The 24,270-nt window shown below is 36.9% G+C and overlaps 3 protein-coding genes across 3 annotated transcripts in view; 2 read left to right on the forward strand and 1 right to left on the reverse strand.

Annotated features, from left to right (window-relative positions):
• LOC134669623 (uncharacterized) overlaps positions 1-24,270 on the reverse strand; it is a 233,986-nt gene that overhangs the window by 191,473 nt on the left and 18,243 nt on the right. The gene's annotated exons all lie outside the window — the stretch shown is intronic.
• LOC134669268 (adhesive plaque matrix protein-like) lies at positions 982-10,570 on the forward strand. Its single transcript, XM_063526772.1, has 4 exons — positions 982-1,041; positions 2,430-2,953; positions 8,459-8,671; positions 9,623-10,570. Exons 1-4 carry the CDS (start codon positions 1,033-1,035, stop codon positions 9,909-9,911), a joined length of 1,035 nt encoding a protein of 344 aa, XP_063382842.1. The 5' UTR covers positions 982-1,032; the 3' UTR covers positions 9,912-10,570.
• Positions 12,731-16,788, forward strand: LOC134669269 (GATA zinc finger domain-containing protein 14-like). Its single transcript, XM_063526773.1, is given in 4 exon segments — positions 12,731-13,034; positions 13,112-13,846; positions 14,162-14,406; positions 14,514-16,788. Coding segments are annotated over 4 exon segments (3,132 nt in total). The 5' UTR covers positions 12,731-13,025; the 3' UTR covers positions 16,657-16,788.

Raw genomic sequence — 24,270 nt, forward strand, 5'->3', positions numbered from 1 at the left:
ATAAACAATTAAAGTTACGTTAGCTTCAAAATTTAAGCTTAGACATTTTTCAAGAGCGAGGTCACTGTAGGCCGCGCCCGCACAAGCGTACTAATCCAATCGCATAAAAAGCACAGGCGAAATGAACGTTCAAGCAAACTAGTAAAGTTCGCTTTTTGAGTAGGTATGCAAACTTGTTGCTTGTCAACTTCTATCAATGAGATCCGGGGGTTTTGAAACGAAGGATTGAACCCTGGGCTCAAACCAATGCTCCTTTAGAACTTACGTACGAAATATTTACCAGATGTTCTCCGGTCAAATGTAATATCGCGTTAAAACCGAACTAATCTAAAGTCTATTTTCTCATTTTAGTTGAAAGGTCCAATGATAGTCGCTTTTTTAAATTGAGGTCATTGAGGTGCCAAAATGTGTACCTACTCCAATCACGCAACTGTTCAAGCGTAGGTACTTTGCGTAGGTACCTACTGTTACAGCAGTCTGGAGCGCGAAAGAGCATTTGCCATGCGTTTCATGCATTCGCTGTCAAACATCGGTTTTGCTAGATTATTAACTAGGATACTTATCTTATTGTTTTCGGGGACCTTTGCGGATACACTTCGACCCATAAGGATCTTTTGTGCAGTTACCCCCTAGAGAAGATCCGTCAACTACTCAAGAGTTTTTCCCACCATATCCATGTGTCGGATGATGGAGCTCATGGGTAGCGTTTTAAAGTCTTTTGGTTCCAGGTATCCTGCTCCAAAGTCCTTCATTCTTTGTCTGGCATTCACACATAGTGTTTCACTGTCTCTTCCTCTTCGCCACACATACACACATTATTAGAATACTTACAACGTGCGTTTTCGTTTTTGTATCTCGAATTCGCAGTTAAACTGGTTTCCATATCGTCCGACTTGCCTGCGCTCGCGCATGTTTGGGAACACACGGCGTACGGATGCGTCGAGGATCGCCACAGGACCTTAGCATATATAATCGCGTTCGCGACCCCTTGCGACAGATTCGCACGGACTGCCGAAACGGAAAGATAGCACTATGAAACTGGTGAGTCCTTAAGAAAGACATAAAACTATAAAGTGTATAGCATAATTTTAGTGAAATATTTATTTTTCATACCATGCAATTTTGCAAAATTTAATCGAGATGGATTTATTCAACAAAAGTTTACAAACAGTGAATAGTAAAAACATAAGTGAGGTAATACTAAGTGGAATAAAATGATGAAATTGACATTAATTAAGTAAAAAGGTAAAAGCTAAAATACTAGCTCCAAAATTTTAAACATCAATCAATAGTTATTTGCAACACAATCGAGTTCCGTAAATTCAATCAGAGCCGCTTTTAAAAAAGCTCAAATCATGTACCTATCGGAATTATTTGAAAATTTTCGTCCACTTCTTGTTAGCTCTATTTATGATCTGGCAAAAATGAGTCAATTGTTGAGGTTAAAGCTTTCATATAAAAAAATAACGTATAACGTACATACGTTAATCTTCTAAGTAATTATTCACATGTAACAAAATTTACAAACACGTAAATTAATACCTAAAATTTTATCAATTATCATATCCATAAATTATTACAAATATAAATTGAATAAAACTCAAAAAGTACTTACAGTAAAAAGTAAAAGCAACTTGAAATTCAATTAATTATCATATCCATAAATTATTATAAATATAAACTGCATAGAACTCAAATACTATTTACAGTAAAATTTTATTAAAAAGAAAATGTGGTACAATATTATGCATAATATAATCAAACTAAATTCCATTGTTCTATGGCAATTAAAGTTGAACCGTTTAAAATCAAAGTTTTAAATCATTTAGGTACCTACTTAAGACCGGGATCCTTGTACTTTGACAAAGCTAACACCGGACCTAATCTGCTTGATCTAAAAATAACACTTTTTTGTCTTAACATGTTTTTGTCACGGTTACAATTTAAATTATTAATTGTCATAATCAGAACCATCTCTATTGACCAATCTCTGTAAAAAAAATCCCATTGTCAATTAGCATATTAATTTAAAATGGAGGAATAAGAGCACCGAAGTTGGCGTTCGTTAATTGCTGTCAGCACTTCGTTCACATCCAATTAATTGTTAATTTAATTTAATAGCTATAGCTAGTTTGGTTCCCATTTTGCATTTAATTCATAATAATAGTTAAATTAGTTCCTCAGCAACTTGTTTCTTTAGAAATTAACTGGTCAAATAATAGCTCTCCAAAAAACAAGGCAGACCGAAATAGTTCCCATGTAATAAAGAGATCATTTATCTTAGTGCGAACGTATTTATGTAATTTTGATGCAAATTTTTCTAATGAAAATGGCTATAATAAATCAGCCAAGACCTACTACTAAAGTATACATTTATGCTGTAGGCATAGTATACCTATATTTAAATAATTATTAAATTGTGTCCACAGTTACTCGCCTTTCTCGCCATTCTGGCGATTTCTTATGCCGATGAAGAAAGCCCGGCAAGTTTAATCGAAGACTCTGAAGCCGTCGCTTCAGTGGAACTTCTGAAAACTGAAGCAGATACCAAAGCGGCATCCAACTACGTGGCCCCCAGCCAGAGGCCCCCGAAGGGCTGGAATGCCCCCCAGATCGGTCAGCAGAACAACTGGAACCAGCCTCAAAGCTGGACTCCGCCACCCAATAACTACTGGAATCAAAACCAGAACCAGGTTGGCCAGTGGCCATCTCCCGACGCTTGGAAACCAGACGGCAATACCTGGAATCAGAATCAGTGGACTACTCCTCCCACGTGGACCGCGGCGCCGAGCTGGAGCCCGCCCAGCTACGTCCCCGGTTGGCAGAACCCGTCCAAACCGGTTCAACAAGACCAGCCTACCAACTCGTGGACCGTTCCTCAGCAGACCACCACGCCCGTCGCCGTAATCAAGAACGACCAGTATTATGGAGACAACGGCAGCTACAAATATGAGTGAGTACTTATGCTTTTTTATTCTACTGCCCCCATCTATTTAATTAAACAATTTTTTTAAAACTTCTTCTCATGGAACTCTTGCCAGAAGAAACACATCTAACCACAGTAATTGTAGAGAAGTGTCCTATTGTGCGACAAATTTCAATTATTCATTTTATTAAATTTTCTTTGCTTTCTACCTCCACAGCAGTTTTATTTTCGCAAGCGTATTAACCTTTGTAGATGTGCAAAAACTCGTTAGCAGGTATAATGGGCTTCTGGGTGTAAAACACTTTTTACTCAAAACACGTGTCCAACCATCTATAAACTTTATTGCCCAAGCTACCTAATCGAACATTTTTACAGTGCCATCAAAGTCATGACGGTTTCAATTACAGTTAGCTACCTACATAAAAATGTATGTAGTTCAATATATCCGATTTAAAAAAAACTGTCGTAAAAAGTATGTGAAAAAAAATGTGTTCTTAAAATCTAAAACAGGATTTATTATTTTAGAACTACGTAAAGATGGATGATTTCAACTTTTCAATGTTATTTAGTAAACAGATTTAGAACCACCGGATCTATATAAGTAGAGTACCTAGACTCTACTTATATAGATCCGGTGGTTCTAAATCTTTCGACGTGGAAGTTTTTACTAACATTTTCCAAATTGTTTATTATTATGTAAATGTCGTCCCTAACGGTCACAACGGTCCATTGTATCACTTTGACATAAAACGACAGCAAATCCGGTTTTAAAGCCAATTTAACTGTTTATAAATCGCATATCCTTAGAAAAAGCTTTTGCATAATTTATGGCTAACATCGAATAATTATAACTGTTTCGGCAGCCGAGTTCATTATAATAGCGACATTAGTCAACCGGCAGGTCTCTTTTACGCAAAGCTGGATCTAGTGTTTGTAGATTTATCGTTTTTTAGTTAGGAGTCTTGTAATAGAGATGGATTGGGGCTGATAGTATCAACGGTCATTAATCATTGTAAGATCTAGGCAGTTCACAGTTTATTAGACATATTCCTTACAATATTTTTTTACGAATAAGTAGTTACAACCAGTGTTGGCAAAATATCAATTCGAATTGACGATTGACGATTGAGGATTGACCGATCAATTCGAATTGACGATTGACGATTGACGAAACTAATTCTAAATCTACTGATTGAAGATTGACGATTACTAATCGTTAATTCGAATTGACCGGTCAATCCTCAATCCTCAATCGTCAATTCGGATTGACGATTACTTTGTATGTACACCTAATGTCCTTTTTATTTAGGCCATTTTTTGAAACTGACCAATTGCGTTCCAAAGCGGTGTCCGAGTTTACCAAAGGTTCCGAAACATGTTTCTGACGGCATTATGAAGGATGTCCTTTTTGGAACATTTTCGGGATTTTCCTTGAAATTAACCGATAGCGTTCAAAATCGATATCTGAGGTGCCCAAAGGTTTCGAAACTTGTTTCCGAGGGAAATATTGAGAGAGGCCCTTTTTTGGGACATTTCTAGAAATTACCCGATTGCGTTTAAAATCGATATCTGAGGTAGCCAGAGGTTTCTAAACATCTTTTCGACTGCAATATTGAAAGTTGTCCTGTTTCGGGACATTTTAGTGACATTTTTTGAAAGTGACTGCTTGCATTCAAAATCGATATCTAAGGTGCAAAACATGGTTTCAACGGCAATATTTAGATTCTACCAGGGACAGGAACCGGTTACCTTAACCGGGGTTTTTCATAGGGTTATTTTAGAAGCGGTTGTAAAAACACCTACCATAACGGTAACCGTCTGATAAGGTAACATTTTGATTCGGTAACCGTATCAGATACGGTTAACCTCTGTTACCGGTAACCGAAATAAAAACCCAGTCTATTCAGTTACCTCATTATAAAGTTTTTGACCAGTTCAAACGATTGTAATCTTTACGCACACTTAAATTCAAGTTGTTATTGAATAACCGAGGTTGGCATGAGCGATCTATGAAGCCTCCAGCATAAACAAGTTTTTTTGCCGTTCCTCTGTTTATCTTTATATCTGCCTGTGTGGTGTGTTCTTATTATAAATCTACCTATGGCCTAATAGCATATAATACCCTTAATTTTTATATTTACCTAGTTATAAGTTTGTAAATTTCTGTATTGTGATATTTCATAAGATTTGACGATGGGACTCTAGGTGGCGATTCACAGACTGTCTTAGCAGATTTATTACAAATTAAAAATAAATTTAAAGACATTGGGCTGGAATTAAATTTCAATAAATGTGAATTATATATTTCCGACAATGTAGATTCTTCTTCGGCATCCCAAATTATTCAAAGTTTTAATAACATCGCGCCATCCATCAAAAATATATCTAAAGACAGTCTACATCTTCTCGGAGCACCCATCTTCAATGAAGCCATCCCTCCTCTTCTGAGTAAATCTATTTCAAAATTTAGTGACTATTCGGACCGCCTTCTCAAAATTAGCAGTCATTCTGCACTGTTTATTCTAAAATTTTGTTTACTCATTCCAAAATTCACCTACCTGCTCCGCTGTTGTCCTATCTGGAAATACCCCCATCTACTCCGACCTCTTGACCTACTTTTAAAATCCCAAATTGAATCAATTTTGAACATCCGATTTAACGAGCAGGCATGGACTCAAGCCACCTTACCGATAAGGTATGGTGGCTTGGGTACCCGTAAAATCTCAAGTGTTGCTTTGCCGGCATTCTTGGCCTCAATTCATAGCACCTCCGATCTCGCAGGTAATATTCTCAAAGCCTCTCCGGCTACAAACTGCGAGATCGCGTGCCTGGTTGAGGCCTCGAATGCTTGGCTGGCTGGACCAAATCAAAATTTTCCGTCTCGACCGAAAATACAAAGGGCCTGGGATGATATAGCATCAGTAAATACTTTAAACACACTTCTGGACACCGCGACAGGCAGGGACCGAGCGAGGCTTCTGGCCTCATCTAGGCCAGAATCAGGTCAGTGGCTTCACGCGTATCCCTCGCCTAACACCGGCACCTTTATAGACCCAGAGACGCTTCGCGTAGCCGCTGGTCTCCGGCTAGGTGTTGCTGTCTGTGCTGACCACAACTGTGCTTCATGTGGCGCTGAAGTGGATAGCCTCGGCCACCACGGGCTCGCCTGCTCTTCGGGTGCCGGCCGCCTGTCTCGCCATTCCGCCCTCAATGACATCCTGAGAAGGGCGCTCGTCAGTGCCGGCGTTCCCGCCGCTCTGGAGCCCCAAATAGTGCGGAACGACGGTAAGCGCCCTGACGGGATGTCACTGATTCCCTGGAAGATGGGTCGTGCGTTGGTATGGGACGCCACTTGCGCTGACACGCTAGCGGCGTCCTACGTCCCATCGACCAGCAGGCGTGCTGGCGCGGCGGCGGACACCCGGGAGCGTCTAAAGGTAGCCAAGTACAGCTGTCTCGGCGCCCAATACGAATTCGTTGCATTTGGCGTCGAGACACTTGGTTCGTGGGGCAGAGGCGCACATATGCTCCTTAAGGAGCTTGGGAAAAGGTTGAGGGAGGCAACGGGTGACCCTCGCGCGGGCAGCTTTCTCGCACAGCGAATTGCCATCGCAATCCAGCGCGGGAACGCTGCCTGCGTGTTGGGCACCCTCCCGAGGGCACCAAATTTTGATAGATATTTTTAATTTTTAGTTTTAATTATTTTAATTGTAGTTAGTTTTAGTTTTATATTCCTATTTATGTCTTTTAGTAATTTATGTAATTTAATATTTCTTATAATGTTGTACATACATGGATACAATAAAAAATCTATTATACTGCTACAATGTGAGGACAACGTGGGAATTGACTAAGATTTCAAGAATAAATTATAAATCTTATTATATAATATATATTATAAATAAAATAAATATAAGTAATTAAATACAATAAATAATATAAATAAAAAACGAAATAAATGAAATAAATAAAATAAATAAAATAAATAAAATAAATAAAATAAATAAAATAAATAAAATAAATAAAATAAATAAAATAAATAAAATAAATAAAATAAATAAAATAAATAAAATAAATAAAATAAATAAAATAAATAAAATAAATGAAATAAATGAAATAAATGAAATAAATGAAATAAATGAAATAAATGAAATAAATGAAATAAATGAAATAAATAAAATAAATAAAATAAATAAAATAAATAAAATAAATAATATATATATATACTTGATTATATATATATACTTGATTTATATATATATATATATATATATATATATATATATATATATATATATGTATAAAATAAATAAAAATAAAAAAAAGAATAAAAAAAAATCAAGTAAATATATATATATATACTTGATATATATATATATATATATATATATGTTTACTTGATTTACTTGATTTTTTTTTATATATATATAAATAAAATAAGTACTCCCGGTCCTGTAATAATAAAATTATAGGTCGTCAGTCAATACTGACATCAGGAACATGTTTTCGAACCTCTGGGAACCTCAGATATCGAATTTAAGTCCAGTAAGTAAGTCCCAAAAACTTTTAGGGACCTATGGTCGACATCGATTACGAAAATGAACTTAATCGGCCAATTTCGAAAAATGTCCCAAAAAGGGACATCAGTCAATACTGACATCAGGAACATGTTTTCGAACCTCTGGGAACCTCAGATATCGAATTTAAGTCCAGTAAGTAAGTCCCAAAAACTTACACCTTTGAAAAGTAATCTTAGGGACTATGGTTAATCTAGATTGAGAATTGATTTAATCCGAATTGAGGATTGATGCGTTAATTCAAATTGATTCAATCGGATTGCCGCGTCAATCAGAATTGATTCAATTCGAATTGATCAATCCGGATTGATCAATTCGGATTGACGCGTCAATTCGATTGATCAATCCGGATTGATTTAGTTCAGATTGATGCCAACACTGGTTACAACTCAATTAAATTTGATTTGTTCATTATTTTTCATTGTAAAGTTATAGGTATCTTTACGGTTAAAAGCAGAAAAGAGCTTTTCCAGTTACACAAAGGGCAATCATATTCTAGCGTTTCATTTTGTATATCTATGTAAAAGCAGACATTAATTTTCTAGAGCGCAGCACTGCGGCAGTTTACATCTTATATTATACGTGCTTATTTGCTGTTTATTTATAAATGATAAGATATAAAATATAGTCTAGCAGCCAACTTTGTCAGTAGAAAAAAAGAGTCAAATTTGAAAAAAATTGGCGTGAAGGGTCGATCTCGATCTCCAGTACAATTTTTTTTCTACTGACAATTAGTTTGCTAGATTCTATTTATGTCAAACTTTTAGACAGTATTGTATAGAGCGAATCAATTAATTAGTTTGCTCAAAGGGGTATTGAACTGCAAATATGGACGGATATATTCCAGTTTTCGGCTGAACTTTTAACCTTAAAGACATTTAAAGTGTTTTGTAGATTCAACATATGCTGCAACAGACGAAAACCTTCAATTGTTTAATGATTTGCTTTTACTTAGGTACCAGATCGCCGACGGCACCCACGTAGGCGAAGAGGGCTACCTCCTCAACCCGAACACAGACAACGAGAGCCTGGTGAAGAAGGGCTGGTACTCGTACGTCGGTGGCGATGGCAAGACTTACACCGTGACCTGGTGGGCTGATGCCAGCGGGTTCCACGCGTCTGGGGACCATTTGCCCACCCCGCCGCCGGTCCCGGCTGCGATCCAGGCGTAAGTAGTCATCATCAGTCTATATGCTCTGTTAGTGGCCACTGGCTTTTCTTGGGGAGAAGAACTCTCATGCAGGAACAGTATCGTGAACTAATCTAGCCGTGGTCGAAGTCGCATCTGCAAGGCCCTTTTCTTTCGATGTGCGGTCCGCTTCGGTCGGGCCTCGCGCGAGGCCCCTTCGGGGGCGAGGCCCTGGGCGACGGCCCACTTCGCCCACGCCTAGCTACGCCACTGTGGAGGAATGTGGTTTACTCCCTAATGAACACAAATTAAGACAACGCAGGCATGCTAAAACAAGTGATACTTGTTGTCATCTTCTACGTATCTTGTTCACATTAGCCAAACTTTTGAACAACGTTACGACCATACTATTGATTAAAAACATATGTTTATATACAATAGACAATAATCGCATTTACGTAGGTTTATAAATTATAAGCCAAAGCTGTGTATAAGATGGTAGTCACCGACATATAATAATAACACGGACACCGCACAAGCCCTACGTGAGTAGGCATCTTCATCAACATATTTGAGGGAAATATGTAACCAGTATACTGTTTCTTATATCCCGGAGTGAGAGGGCGTGCCGGGTGAATTATGGCCAGAGTTGTTTGTGTCTGAGACAAATTGCCCGCTTCATAGCAATATTAAGGATTCCTTGAGCTTATAACCCAGTAGTTTTCCGATTTATGCCAGAAAAGGTGAAACATATTTTGGTTTTGGCATCGCTTGATATATTTATTCAGGTTTTACTTATATTAAAGATTAAAGTACATATTTCAATAGAGGCTATAAGCGTCAATCTGCGTCTGCGACTGCCACTTGCTAACCTTTAGTCGCCTCCATCATGCATTCTCTATTGCCTTGTTTAAATGAAAAATTCAAAAGTCGTCAGTAATTTTTGAGGCTCTCTAAGAATATCTTACTAAATCTACGCCTATTTTTCAGTGCTATCGACCAAGCTGCAAAGGAGGAGGCTGCTAAACTCGAAGCCGAGAAGAACAAGCCGCAACACACTTATCCCCAGCAGACTTACCCTCAGCAGACTTACCCTCAACAAACCTACCCTCAGCAGACTTACCCCCAACAGACTTACCCTCAGCAAACATACCCTCAACAGACATACCCACAGCAGACATACCCTCAACAGACATACCCTCAACAAACCTACCCCCAACAGGGCCAACAGACTCAAGGTAGCTACTACCCACAGCATAATAAACCAACTTACGGTTAGGTAATTGCAAATTCTTACCAATTTAATTTTAATTTATGTAGAATATTTGTCGTTGGAAGTTATACATTTACGGGCATTTAAACGTAGCTTTTTATAAAAACTACGTATAAATACGCGACGGGGGTATCTCTACTCATTGGGAATATATGACAAATTGTAGGTATAGAATAGTATAGATGGATCACATACTTACCTCTGACATTTGTCTCTGCTCCTTGTTAAAATAGGCTGAAGTACCTACATTGTAAACCTTAATTTTTTTTCACTTATCCAGGCAGAAGGCCTGAACCCTAAGCTTGAAAAATTTGTATACTTTCCAAAAGACAAGTCAAATATAGGAGTAATAATGGGATAATTTCAGATCGTTGTGAGCCCTCTTAATTAAAAAATATCGGTCGGTCGGTACTGACGCTGAAGACAGATTTCTGTTGACAAAAAACGGATCTTTTTTTTGTAATAAGATGTCGACTCTGAGCAATGTGGTAGTATTTCTACCGAATACTCGTACCGTTGCAGTCGGAATCAAAACGCTCTAAAATTTCCCTTAGCAGTAATTTTGCTCACGATTATGTGATTGTGAACATGATTCCTGTATGTGTACGTACTTATGTATGTTTAGTATTTGTGATACTCAGGTAGTCAATAAAAGATACTTAAAATACGTTGTTTTACTTACTATTTACCATTTATATTGTGACGCGACGCTATTACGCTTACCTGTAATCAATAAAAATGAATGTTAATACGAGTATAACAGACCCGACCAAATTTGGTAGAGGGTACAACAAAGACTTAAGACAAAATGTTATCTACCTACTCTGCCGATTCATTCTTTTCATATAAAAGATCATCAGGATTGTAATACGCCTGGTGTTAAAATTAGAATTCAAATACTAACTATAATTGTACTATAATTGTACAGAGTTGGTAATAATATAACAAATCAATGATACCAAAAAATAAATAAGTAGCTACTTATTTGATTGAATTGATGATATCTGCAAATGAACGATTTTATTCATGAGTGAATTATTCTCTTTACTTCTTCGACTTTTCTATCATAACATTTAATTTTAGACTCTAACTCTGCCAGTAAAATTCCATCTTAGTTTTGTTTTTCACATAATGGCAAAATAATTTAAATGTGGAATGTTGCGAAAGGGTTAAAATCCTTATGAATTACCATAACGAAAATAACTCGTTAATCACACGAACAAACAGATAACTCATTAAGAGCCAATTAATTTATTTTTCCTTCCACGAAGCAAGCAAGGGTCCGAAAATGGGAACCGGTTGGAGGCATTGACATTGGCCGTTACGTCGCTTGCATCATGTTATGGGGACAACAATTAACATTTAATACAGTAGTGTGACTAAATAAAACCGTCCAAATTAACGCGCGTTTAATAGTTCATTGACCATTTGCAGCAACACGTATATCAATCTTATACCAAGCGTATGTAGCACCTACTGGTCGTAAGAGAACGCACCGGATCTTCTATAACATTTTTTAGGTCATATAGCAATAGTTGCTACGCGGGCGAGGTGTTCAAAATGATCATGAGGCGAATTTATTGTTAAGAAAAGAAGAGCGCGTCAAGGTAATTTAGAACAACTCGCCCGCTTAGCAAGTTCTGCTGCTGACTGTACCAAGCGTACCTAAACCTACATGTCGTCAGAGAATGCACCGGATCTTCTACAACATTCAAAGGTCATAAAATAGTATAGGCCATAAAAGTCCAAGATTTTTTTCGTTAAAAATACTGTTAAAGTAAGACTATATTGTTGTGATATATACAATTTATTTTGCAGTGATGATTGTGATGAACTTAAACAGGATATAAAAGTAACCCACGGAATTTTTAGTTACATTAGGTTTCATGTAAAATGCGTCATTTTTTGCCTAACACACCAAACACGTGTTCAATACCTGTACAGTAAACCAGGTAGAGTTATTTAAGACAGTGTAACATGTATGTACTATATGATGTTTCAGTCTGCGTTTTAACGCCAGCCGAGGTACTGTTTTACTACTTATACTATAGAGTCGACACCGTGGGACGGCTGTATAAAACTGCCAATTTATCGGCTCGTTTATCGGACTGCGATAAAAAGACCCGAGAATCTTGCCTTTTTAATGAACAATTCAGGTCCTTATAACCTGAATCGAATTTTCAAGTGCAATGTTTGTATACCAGGCATATTTTGCTTGGGTTTAAAAGAAAGCTAAGTTGGCTTGTGTTTATTGGTAATTCAAGGCATGATGGTTGCTGTTATCGTGTTAAACCTTCGGGTCGCTCGCGTCTGCATACTTTTATACGATATTTATAGGATTACTAGGACTAGCAGGTATCTAGGATTTAGTAGTAGTCGTTGTAGAGCAATGTAGCAGTTCTTAAGCTTAAAGTAAAAAAGCAAATGACTAGTTACGTAACGTGCGATATTAATTTTATTTATTTATATGAGCCCACAGTGTCCCACTGCTGGGCAAAGGCCTCCCTCCTCCCTTTCCACGTATCCCGGTCTTGACCCGTCTTCCACAAAAGCGTCGCGGTCATCTCGCCAACGCCGTCGAGGTTTGCCGCCTCGGGTTCGATTTTGTTTATTAATTTCGATATTAATAGTACACTAAGGCCCACTTGCACCATTCCACTAACCAGGAGTTGCCATGGTTAGCCATACAATTTGACACTAGGTAAATAGTTTAACCGTTTAACCCTGGGTTAGTGGAATGGTGCAAACGGCCCTAATAACCTCCACACTCCCAACACCCCATCATGTGACCAGCGACGCGTTACAATATCATTAAGAGAATCTTACAACTTCATAGATCCGTTAAGCATTTACTCTTATTTGGAAGCAACAATTATCCCGATGGTCATAAAACAATGATAATACGGCTTTAACAGAAAACAGTGTAAAAAGTGAGACGCCGCGCGCGGTGAAACCTAGTTCAACTAACCGATATCTTTCACGAATGCCTGCGCGCGCGCCTCTTGCGTGCATATAAATATATGCGGAATTCATTTTCATTATCAGTCCATTTTCTACTAGTCTTAAAGAGTGACGTGCATCATAATTGTTTGTTCCTTCCAAGGAAGCGGCTTCAGAAAAATGAGGCTCGTAAGTGAATGTGATTGTGAATTCCGGATTTTATTGTGCATCTAAAAGTGTAAGTTAAACATTGTTTTTGATTTCAGATCTCATTTTCAATATTAATGGTTCACATTACGAGCTTAGGGGCGCAAAAATATGAAGATGAACAGTTTTTTCTGCCACATTATCAACCGGGCTCAAGTGCATTTTCATCCGATAGCTCGCTCTATTTACCACCAGAGACTCACACTGCTATACCATATTTCGCTATGAAGACCGCGAATAAACTCCCATTCCAGTACCTACCTCCCACTGGAACGAAGGCGCCTGCCTCGTTCCCAACACCATTTCCAGTGATCATGTCTTCATCTCTAATTCCAATTTTTGATGATGACGACGAACCAAAACAGCAAAATGATCACCATATTTCATCACCGCAACCTCCCCCTCAGCAAAAAAGATTTAATAGCACCCAGAGATCTCAGCACATGAAAGAACCGGAAAAGCGAGAGATGAGACCAATCCCCAAAAATATCAATTATAACAACCCGGTTGACCGGATAGATGTCAATCCCGCCCATTTTCCGATGAACGCAGGACAAACACAAAATAACCCAGCAAACCAAGCTTCTGCATCAAGAAGGACTATACCAATACTGACAGTTGATAGCCTAGGGCTGCGAAATGACGGTGAAATGGTGAAAGCAGGATCATTTCCTACTCATCAGTACATTCATGCCCCTGGAGTGTTCATATCGTCTTCGACAACCGAGCCCGCAATCCCAATTATCAGACTGTCCAATGAGATGGACCTAGATGGAAGCTTCAGTTATGAGTAAGTTACCTATGTTTGGCATAAATCAAATGCCAATGTGTTATAATTTACAAATAGCAAAGTTTTAGCGAAAATTTAAAAAAAACTACTTACCTAGTTGTGTAAGATTTGAATGCGTTGATTTTATAAACAGCGTATTTTTAATTGATATCTGTTTTTATAACACGACGGTGGCAAACAAGCGGGCAGACACCTGCCTACTCTAGTGGAATAAGACAATTTTTTGGTTTGAAAAATACTTGAATATTGAATGTGAATATTACGTTCTAAACAGTTTGCAATATACCTATTGCGGAACTCCTAATAGTTATCCCAGCAGCTAAATAAATGTTTAACCAAACCTGTTTACAGAGCTCTTGGCGCAGACCAGACCCATTACGTGCAGCACAGCCGCATGGAGAACATGGGTTCCGACAAGGAGGAGCAAGTTGTCGAGGGTTCATACTCGTACGTCGGCGACAACGGACAGACATACACCGTCCACTACATCGCCGACTCCAACGGCTTCCGAGCAACTGGGGATCACTTGCCGGTAGCACCACCGATGCCCGAAATTATACAAAGGTAGCTGAATACTTTAAAATTTTCGAAAAAATATATACAGAGGTCTAACTTTTTTAGTATAAAAGCGTTAAATTGTAGGTGCTAAGTTTTTTATTTATTTATTTCAGAGCGGTTCAATATAACCTTGCTGAAGAAGCCAAAAGACCGGCACATCTAAAATCATGGCAGGAAGATGAAAAAGCCTACGATCTCGAAGCGGAAAAAAATCAAAGATACCCATCATCCCCGATACGTAATCTATTTACAGGAAGAACACCTGAAGCGTTTTCGTATAGTTTCTCCCCAGGTTTAGCACAAAACAGTCAGAACAACCCAAACATGCAAAACAGTCAAAATATACAGAACAATCAAAATATGCAAAACAATCAAAACAGTTTAGCGACCGCAGCCAGTTCTGTTCAATCAGTGAAAACCTCAATCGACTTCACAAAAGATCAAACACAGGTTAAGTTGAACAATGGACCAATTTCACCACAAATAACTTTCCTGGCTTCACAAGGCGCTCACGTTCCCTCGGTGAACACGCCCCAGCAATCAATATCCAGAATATTTACGACTGAGAAGTCTAATATGCCGCAATTAATGAATTATGAAGCAGTTATCAAAGACTCCGATCAAGAAAGCAATAAAGCATTATGGCGTTGGCAATATGGCTTAAACTCCAATAATGGTAATCAAAACACAAACAAAAATACGATATCTAGATCCGCCGGTGATGAAATCATGATAAACTTTAGTGAAATGACCCCAGAACAGTATACTTCAATGATACAAGCACAACTAGAACCAAACATTAGGAATAACGTGCAACAAATGCAATATACTGAAGATCAGCAAGCGAATGTCTTTAACAATTATAATGGTGACCAGAAAAATCAAAATCAGAATTCTACTGAAGCCAAGATTGGAAATGAATATCAAAACCTTGTTTCGAGCCACGAAAGTACACAGAATACATTTATAAACCAAAATTATCATATGCCAAATAGAAAAATGTACCAAAATCAAAATTCATACTCATATAACCAACCGACGAATAACCTAAACTACAATAATAATAATCAAGCCTACTCCAATGACGTATCTCCAGCACCGCAAATTTCTCTATCATCTAGTGAATCCCAAAATGATTGGTACAAATCGAATGATGAATCAAGTCAAGCCTCAAATCAAGTTAAACAAGCGGATGAACCATTTCACACCTATCATCAATCAAAAATAGTAACACATCACGATTTTGTTCCTCCAAGTCAAACTGTAACCAAATCCTACGATTACGAAGAAAGTTTTTATGAGTCTAGAAAAATTAATGATGTTAGCAAAGATGTAAAGACTGATTATGCCAATTCATCGCCTTCGGCTCTATACTTCAGTGGGTCTTCAACTTTGCAAACAATTGATGATGGTATTAGACTTACAAGTACAGAACAACCGTCAACTACCAGAAGTGAAGCTAGTATTAAGTTTGTTGACTTTATCCAACCAGATGATGACAAAACCCAAACAACAGTTAGTAGCGAATCCAGTATCAGATTTGTTGACTTTATTAAGCCAGATGATAGCAAGTTCAAACCTGTTACAAATAAAAATATTGAGGAATACAGAGAACCAACTACAACCCAGGCTAGCATACAGGAAATATTAGAAAATAACATATTCCTAAAGAATCTAGTTAGAACTAAAAAGAAAGAAAACAATTCCATTAATAATATCGAATCAGAGTCAAAGATTACATATCAACCAAATATTAAGGCAGAGCCAAAAGTAGAAAAACTTCCAAAATTCATTCAATATCAAACACAAATGATGAATGACATCAAGGGATACAGAAAGAAAACAACAGACTTATCAGGAATTCTCAATTTTGTAGCCCAGAACAATCATTTCGAATCAAGCAAGGTAAAACCAAAAAACAAACCATTGAATTTTAGCAACATGAACCAAAGCAATAGAATGATGTACATTCCAACGCATACCGAAGAGAATGATGAGCAAGAAAACGATAAAACGGACACGAATAATTATAGGACACTAAATCATCAGCAGCAAGAGGAGTTACGTGGTATTATTAAAAATTACAAAATTCTTCAACGCAATAACCACAACATTCGCAACGAAGAAGACAGGATGAACCAGTTAAGAAGGGATCTCAGTCCACCGCCTTTAAAGATGTTGCACTCACCTAATTTACCGCCATTAGGACGAGCTGGACCATCAATGAAAAGCTATTTACCACCCATTTTTGTATAGAAATACAAAAACACTGTGATTTAGGTCCCTATAGTTAATTGTTTTGTAAATACTTTCCAATCTGCATTTATTAACATAAGAATTAGTTTTAAATAAATTATAATTAGTTCAATGGTAGTCTAGTTTTGTCTCAATCCCTAAATACATTATCCCAATTAGTAATTACGAGACATCCCACCTATTACAAATCTTAACTCATTCTAAATAAAATAAACGCTTCTGTTTACGTAAGGAAAATGGACCAGCAAGTTAATGTCATAATTAAGCCAAATACGAGACTGATACAGTGTTCACGTATTGGCTCGCCTTTCCTGTGGCATAAGACAGTGAAGCCGAGAGGGTAATGCAGGTGCTGGGCATCCCTGCGTTTCCTTAATTCCGTCCCAGGCGGTGTAATGTATGTTACACCATAAATCGTCTGCAATAGACGTAAAGGCCAATGATGACAGTGTTTACTAACTTAAGATCTTACTTCTATTTGATTATACAAAGAAACAGCATTAAAATTTGTCCGTAAATAAACCCATAAAAGGTAATGTATTTAGAAAACAAGACAGGAATGTTGTGTCGAAAGCATAAGTTGGAGCCAAGGATCGCGTGCGTAAGATCGGTGGTTCATCTATCGCTCGTACTGAAAGCGTAACGATGCGTTTAAGAAAATGTAAGTTTTTTACATAGATATTAGCGGCAATATTCGTTTCTTCAACGTGTACATAATTGAAGTTCTCATATAACACGGTGAGATGGGTTTTAGTTAACCTGTGATGACTTTGGTTTATTACCGCATGTAATATACCAACATTCAATGAATTTAATATCTGTGCCATTATACTTTGTCACAGTAACAATGAATATGAAAACCGATAGGTATCTCTAATGATTATCACTGTACAGTCAGCAGCAGATATACCTGAGCGGGCAAGGTGTCCAAGAAAACATATACACTTCAATAGTCACAAAAATAAGGACATCTAAGATGACATTTTCACGTAGGCTTTCAGTTCGTCACAAATACCTTAACTTCTGAGTTTTTCTTTAACACATACACCCTTATTTAATCACAATGACAATAACGGTTAAAAAGTCAGTGGTAACTAAGCAATCAAATTCAAGCTGCTGTCATTAATACCTACACGCACTGCCAATCACGTACGTCAGCAGCCAGGGTGCCACCAGTTGCTAAGCAGTTGTTATTTCAATGGTAACTAAGCATCAACATTTTATCTGTTTAACTTTAAACTACGAATTGACACCTCCTTTCTTAAAGAAGTATTTTATCGTTAAGTGTCAAACTTATACAATAAACAAGTAGGTTCTACTAGAATGATCGGTTTTTTTTATTTTAACTGTCATATGCGGCTGTTCTTCCAAACCATTGATCATATTTGTCGTAAATAGCTAGGGTTCATGCATGTGTTAGATTAGTCTTTACGTTTAGGTTGCTATTTTTACTTTTGTATATCATGTTTTACTTTGTGCTCATATATTATGTTAAATGAATTGCGTGGAATGTTTTATATCTAGTTATAAGTCTAGGATTCATGCTCCTTTCATACGTGCTTAATATTGTATCTATTTATAAGTCTAGGATTCGTGCTCCTTTCATACGTGCTTATAATTAACGAGATTGGCAGAAATAAATAAAACTTACTCTGCATATAATATCCACTAGTTCAAAGATACATACCGCCCGGCCATTCCTATATAAACCCGAGCCGTTTGTAGCTTATTCAGAGAACTCAGAGAGCTTAACTCTATCACTTGCCTGAACACTCTCCAGTAATTAAAATCAGACATATGTGTTTTTATTTCACACAACACATATACCGGTAAATGGAGGTATAGCGGACTTCGAGACAGCACAGCGGCCAGCGCGTTCCAGCGGCGAGTTTCTACGCTTCACCCAACGAACCCCTTCACTAAAAGTTACAGTCTACACTCCACAATATTATATACCTATATATAATAATATATTTATTTAGCCCACTTATTGTAGTAAAATATACTATACAGGGTGGCCCATTTAGATCGGCCAGTATGGGAAAATCTGATACTATAAGATATACACCGATCTCTTCTTAGGAATCATGTCATCGATTTTAGTAACACGAAAAACTGCATTCATACATTAAAAAAAATGTGTACTCAGCTCGGGAATCGAACCCCGAACGTTTTGAAAAATAAAACTAAGACTATTTCTATTTAGATATCGATTGTGTAGGTCTTTAAGCAATAAATGTTACTATGAAACATGATGTCTGAAATTAATAAAATGCATTGTTTTCATATCCTTTAATTTAATTTAGTCAGTTTTCGAAGAGACCAGCATTTTTAGGGTTCCGTACCCAAAGGGTAAAACGGGACCCTATTACTAAGACTCTGCTGTCCGTCCGTCTGTCCATCCATCCGTCCGTCCGTCCGTCTGTCACCAGGCTGTATCTCAGGAACCGTGATAGCTAGACAGTTGAAATTTTCACAAATGATGTATTTCTGTTGCCGCTATTATAAGTAACAAGAAATACTAAAAACAGAATAAAATAAAGATTTAAGTGGGGCTCCCATACAACAAACGTGATTTTTGAGTAGTAAATATCAAATGGCATTCCGCACAGGAGTAATCTAAGTAACGCCCACTGCGGGTTCAAACCTACAACGTCCTGACAGAAAGTCGTACATACGCTACATGTGACATTATCTTCAAAAATTATATAAGTAAACTAATGCGAAATTAACATAAAACCAGAAGACACAAATTATTAATAATAGAAATGAAACCCAAAAAAAAATCAAAAAGCTGTAATCTCTAGGTGCGTACGACTGAGATTTGAACCCGCGGTCTCTGCTTTGAAAAGCCAACGCCTGTTACTGAGACCACGACGTGCCTTGACAATTGGCTCTAAATTCGGCTTCAGTTAGCTTTTGCTATGTGTCATTCGTCTTGACGATTCTGTTAAAAGAAATAGTTTGCAGTAAGTTGACCGAGAGGCTCCTGTCAAATGGTTGAAGGGCAAAACGTGAGATAGATGTATGTGATGACAAGACTGTACTGCTTTCGATGATTGTCAAAACGCTTTACCTGAAATTAGCATGGCTATCTTTTATTCAATATTCGACCATACTTGTATGCTTTAAAGTCTATTTTTCCATATTGTTCAGATATATTTGACACGTTGACCGCTTAGATACCATTGGTTTTTTGACAGCTAAGGTATCAGTGACTTGTTGTAAGTGTAGAAATTAATGAATAGCGACTGTTAACATATTTGTGACACGTTGAGCGCTCACAAGTAAATACTACCATGACAGTCAACAACTTTTTGACAGTTTAAACGTTTACCTCTCTTTGAGCACCTGGAGTGTATAGCGACTTCTGCTGCTGACTGTACTAAAGTACGAACCACACAATGTCTAAAACAAAAATGGCATACTTTGAAAAATGTGGGTAAATTCGGGTTAACCCAATGAAGGGTAACTTTGACCCACATGAAAACCCATTGAAAAGGGTAAAATAAAAACAATAAAGAACCCCGTGGCATATTTCCATAATTATAGTGCAATAATATAACCCGGACCGAGTAAATAGCAATGGCCAAAGTTACCCTCCAGGGCTAAAATAACCCGACTTTATAGTTCTTAATTTGATTAAATATGTTTCATACTTTTTTCCCATAAAATGTTTGAATTACATTATACAGGATCCTTATATTATAATAGCCTCAAACAACAATTCTAAAAATAAACTAACCTTAGTGCCAGGTTGCTTTATTTTTAAATTGTTTGTGTGTACTCTATTTTAATTTACACAAGCAGCATCCTAATCAGCACGCTCCAAATTCTCATTCCCGTCAAATTTAAACAAGTTGTTTTTATTCGAATTCGGGACACAATTAAGCAAAAATCTACCTCTTCGTTAGCGATTCGAGGCACTCTGAAACCTCCCTGTAACTGTTTTGCATAATTTATTGTGAAGTAATTTTAAAATGGACGAATATGGCTCCTGTGGTTTGGAGATTGGGTGGTATTTTGTGATTATCCAAACTAGATTATTCTGTTCACATTTGTAACGGAGTCTTTTTTGTATTAGCAATTCAGTATTAAACATAATTCAAAACAACAGGGGTTTTAGACAGAGCTGATATTTAGCTAAAGGGGTAAGATGATTATTTCATTTAAATATAAGAAACCTTAACAATTCAATAATAGGTACTTGTTTTATCCAAAAACTACGCGCTATTTCTATTTCTATTTCTATTCTATTCTATAAAACATAAATTATCTAAGTAATTAAAACTTGTAAACTTTTATAATAAAAGGGGTAAGATGATTAACCAAAATCACAAATGATAAACGATCTGATTTCTGTCCAAGCATTTGGGTTGCTCATATCTCATATGCCAAAGGATTTTTTGTGTACGGAGGTCAGAAAAACTATTGGTTTAATTTAATACCATCTCCGCATATAAATAAGTTGACTGTTCGTTTGTGTGTTAATTACTGGTAAGTAGAGTCAATCTACGTTAAGTTTGCATCGACTTGGCAGAAAGGACCGTATCACACTCGACGTACTTTTACTACTTTTTGGTTCTAGTTTCTAAACTATATTTTGGCTTCTATTGGTTCATTTCACTATTTCTAATCTCCGCTGTTCAAAAGTTATTTGAACCAAATTAACCTAGTGAACTTTGTTAAGTAAATCTGAGAGGTCCAATTAATTTTCTAGTGGGTAGCGGTGATAAAGGAACCTTCAATGGCAAGAGCGCTCCAACTTTCACGGTTCGTCTTTGGCTTATATTGCTTAAAGTGCATGATCTGAAATTGCCACTTTTCCGCGAAAGGTACTTCCTTACCTACTACGTTTTTAATTTGTCAAATATAACATTATTTCGATTAGGGAAGTGTTGCGATAGAAAATTTGTACCTTAACAGACCTGGGATTATAGAGGACTGGTTGGGACCTTTTGTATCTCCAAATTATATGTTTTTTAACCATAGAGACTATACCTTTGTTATAACTATTATAATACCTAATTATTTATTTTAAGATTATTATAATGTACCTAATGTTACTAGTGCCTACGTCAATTCTCGGGATTAGTTGTTAAGGACCCCATCAGGCTCCCATGAGCCGTGGCAAAATGCCGGGGTAACGCGAGGAAGAAGAAGACCCAATAATGTTATCCAGGTATTGGCTGTTGTATATATAAATGTTGTTGTGTAATTTTCATGTCACTGTAAGGTGTTGTATTGACTTGTGAAAGAGCCCTTGAAACCTATTTGCAGAATAAACTTTTAAATTTTGTATACCTATACTAGCGAAAACGCTCGTAAGCTCGCAGACGCTCAGCCATAAAAATGCTACGTACCCACTACGTACCTATGTACTAGATATTTTCGCTGTATATTATTTCCCTAAAATCCAGGCCCTTTCAGCTCCAGACGGTGACCGTATTAAGTGCACAGAATACGAGTGTTAAGTCTTCACAATACGCTCCTCTGATTGCGCCGCGCCAGACTACGCAAATTACATCGTATATTCGCGCAAACCTCATTTCTGCGACACCGACTTCTAATCATACTCCGTCTACACCCCTGAATTTTACCAAATATGCCAGTTAAATTCAATAAAACCTAAGACGAAAACAGGATGATATAAAACAGAATCCGGTTTAACATATTACGCTAATATAGCATATTGGCAAACAAACAAAGGATCCCTTAACGTAAACAAAATATTTTTACCCACAACGTTTCATGCGGACCGCAGTCGCATTGAAAAGGACATCAAAGTCGAACCCAAATGGAAACGCAGGAAAATATGTAAATTTTAATGCCACGGAACGTAAGATCAAAGTCTATGCATCGAGCAGCGACTGATTTTCGCCCCACATCGCTATTTTCTTTTATTTTCCTTTTCTGCGACAATTGTGAATGTGTGAGGCTCTTGTTCGTTTTACACTTCGTTTTCTAAACTTAGATCATTTTATGAACCGTGATAAAATAAAAGCGTTAATATTGTGATGTATTAAAGGGTCTAATATTTATTTTTAATAATATCCAAAGTCTGTTATAAAATATCCATAAAATCTAATATTTAGTACTCAAGATTTTTTTAGACAAGCCAAATTGAAGAATTTAATGCAGTTTTGTTTCTTTTTAAAAATAAAGGAATGTCTCCTTTAAGTAAAATGAGCCAGCTTAAGGATTTAAGGTAGTTTCCCTCCAGGGCCCGACTTATCTTTCCACACTGTATACCGACCTATAGCAAACATAAACTACCAAAATGCCAACTTTACCTAACTACTGTTCTTTCTCACTACACTTTTAATTATAGAACAAACATTATCCACGAAACTCAACGGCGTTAATAGATGTTTATGAAACTATTAACGTGTGATTAAATCTATTCATCGGTGCGGAGCAATTAAGGGTATCTAATATAATATATCTAATGGTTAGCCCGAACGTCCAAACGGGGTAACTTTGGCCATAATATAATAACGATGTTCCTATGAATAGCATAGAATTTAGAGTAAATACGAGCAAATGCTACATTTCAGATTAGTAGGTACCTATTCATTTTTCATAACTTTTATAAACAACAAACGCGTCCTAATCAAGATGGGGAGGGAATATCTTCATGTAGAATTACTTCAAGGATCGTAAAATAATTTATTTAGCCTGAATTAAGAACCCTTTATACGAGCTTTACGTCCCAACGAGTAGTGAGGTGTTACTTTTAAATACAGCTACCTATAAAAAAATTTTGAACACATATTTTTATGCAGAGTAAATTATAACTACAATTGCGAATGTAAAAGTGTAGATAGATGCTGATTGGTGTTGTAAATGTAGGTACGAGTAGGTAGGTGTACGAATTAAGTTGGTCACAGTATACGTAATGGTTAATTCGCATTCATATAAAGTAACTACATTACAAATGGTCCACTCTTGCCTTTAGCGCCACTTGCACCATCCCACTAACTTGGGGTTAACCGGCTAAACCGTTAACCCACTGTCAAATTGTACTGGTAACCATGGTAAATCCAGGTTTAATCGGTTAACCCAGGGTTAGTGAATGGTGCAAGTGGCCTTTATTTATTTAGATATTTAATTCAGGCAACAAGGCCCATATTACAAATACCTTATAGACTAACATACATATAATAATAATAAATAAATAAATATTGGGGACATCTTACACAGATCAACCTAGCCCCAAACTAAGCAAAGCTTGTACTATGGGTGCTAGGCGACGATATATATACTTATATAGATAAATACATACTTATACAGGGTGTGGTTTGTAATAAGAGCAAAAAATTAAAATATACGCCCTTTAAGTAACGAGGAATTAAGTCCAAATAGTTTTAATTAATTAAAATGAAAAAATAATTTTCTGTTATTTTCTAACAAAATTAATCGAGCCAGCAATGTACTGCAGACGTTATGTGTCCAGTCGGAATACTTGACATTGACATTTACGATCGTTTTCAATAATATTGAAAATCCTATTATATTTATTAATATTGCTTTTTAAACGTGTGCAATTTTCAATTAATGTTCAGTACTTAATGTGGAAATCAACATTACTTAACAGTTTTCTTATCAAATAGG

The sequence above is a fragment of the Cydia fagiglandana genome, chromosome 12 (assembly GCF_963556715.1).
Source record: "Cydia fagiglandana chromosome 12, ilCydFagi1.1, whole genome shotgun sequence".
Classification (NCBI taxonomy): Eukaryota; Metazoa; Arthropoda; class Insecta; order Lepidoptera; family Tortricidae; genus Cydia; species Cydia fagiglandana.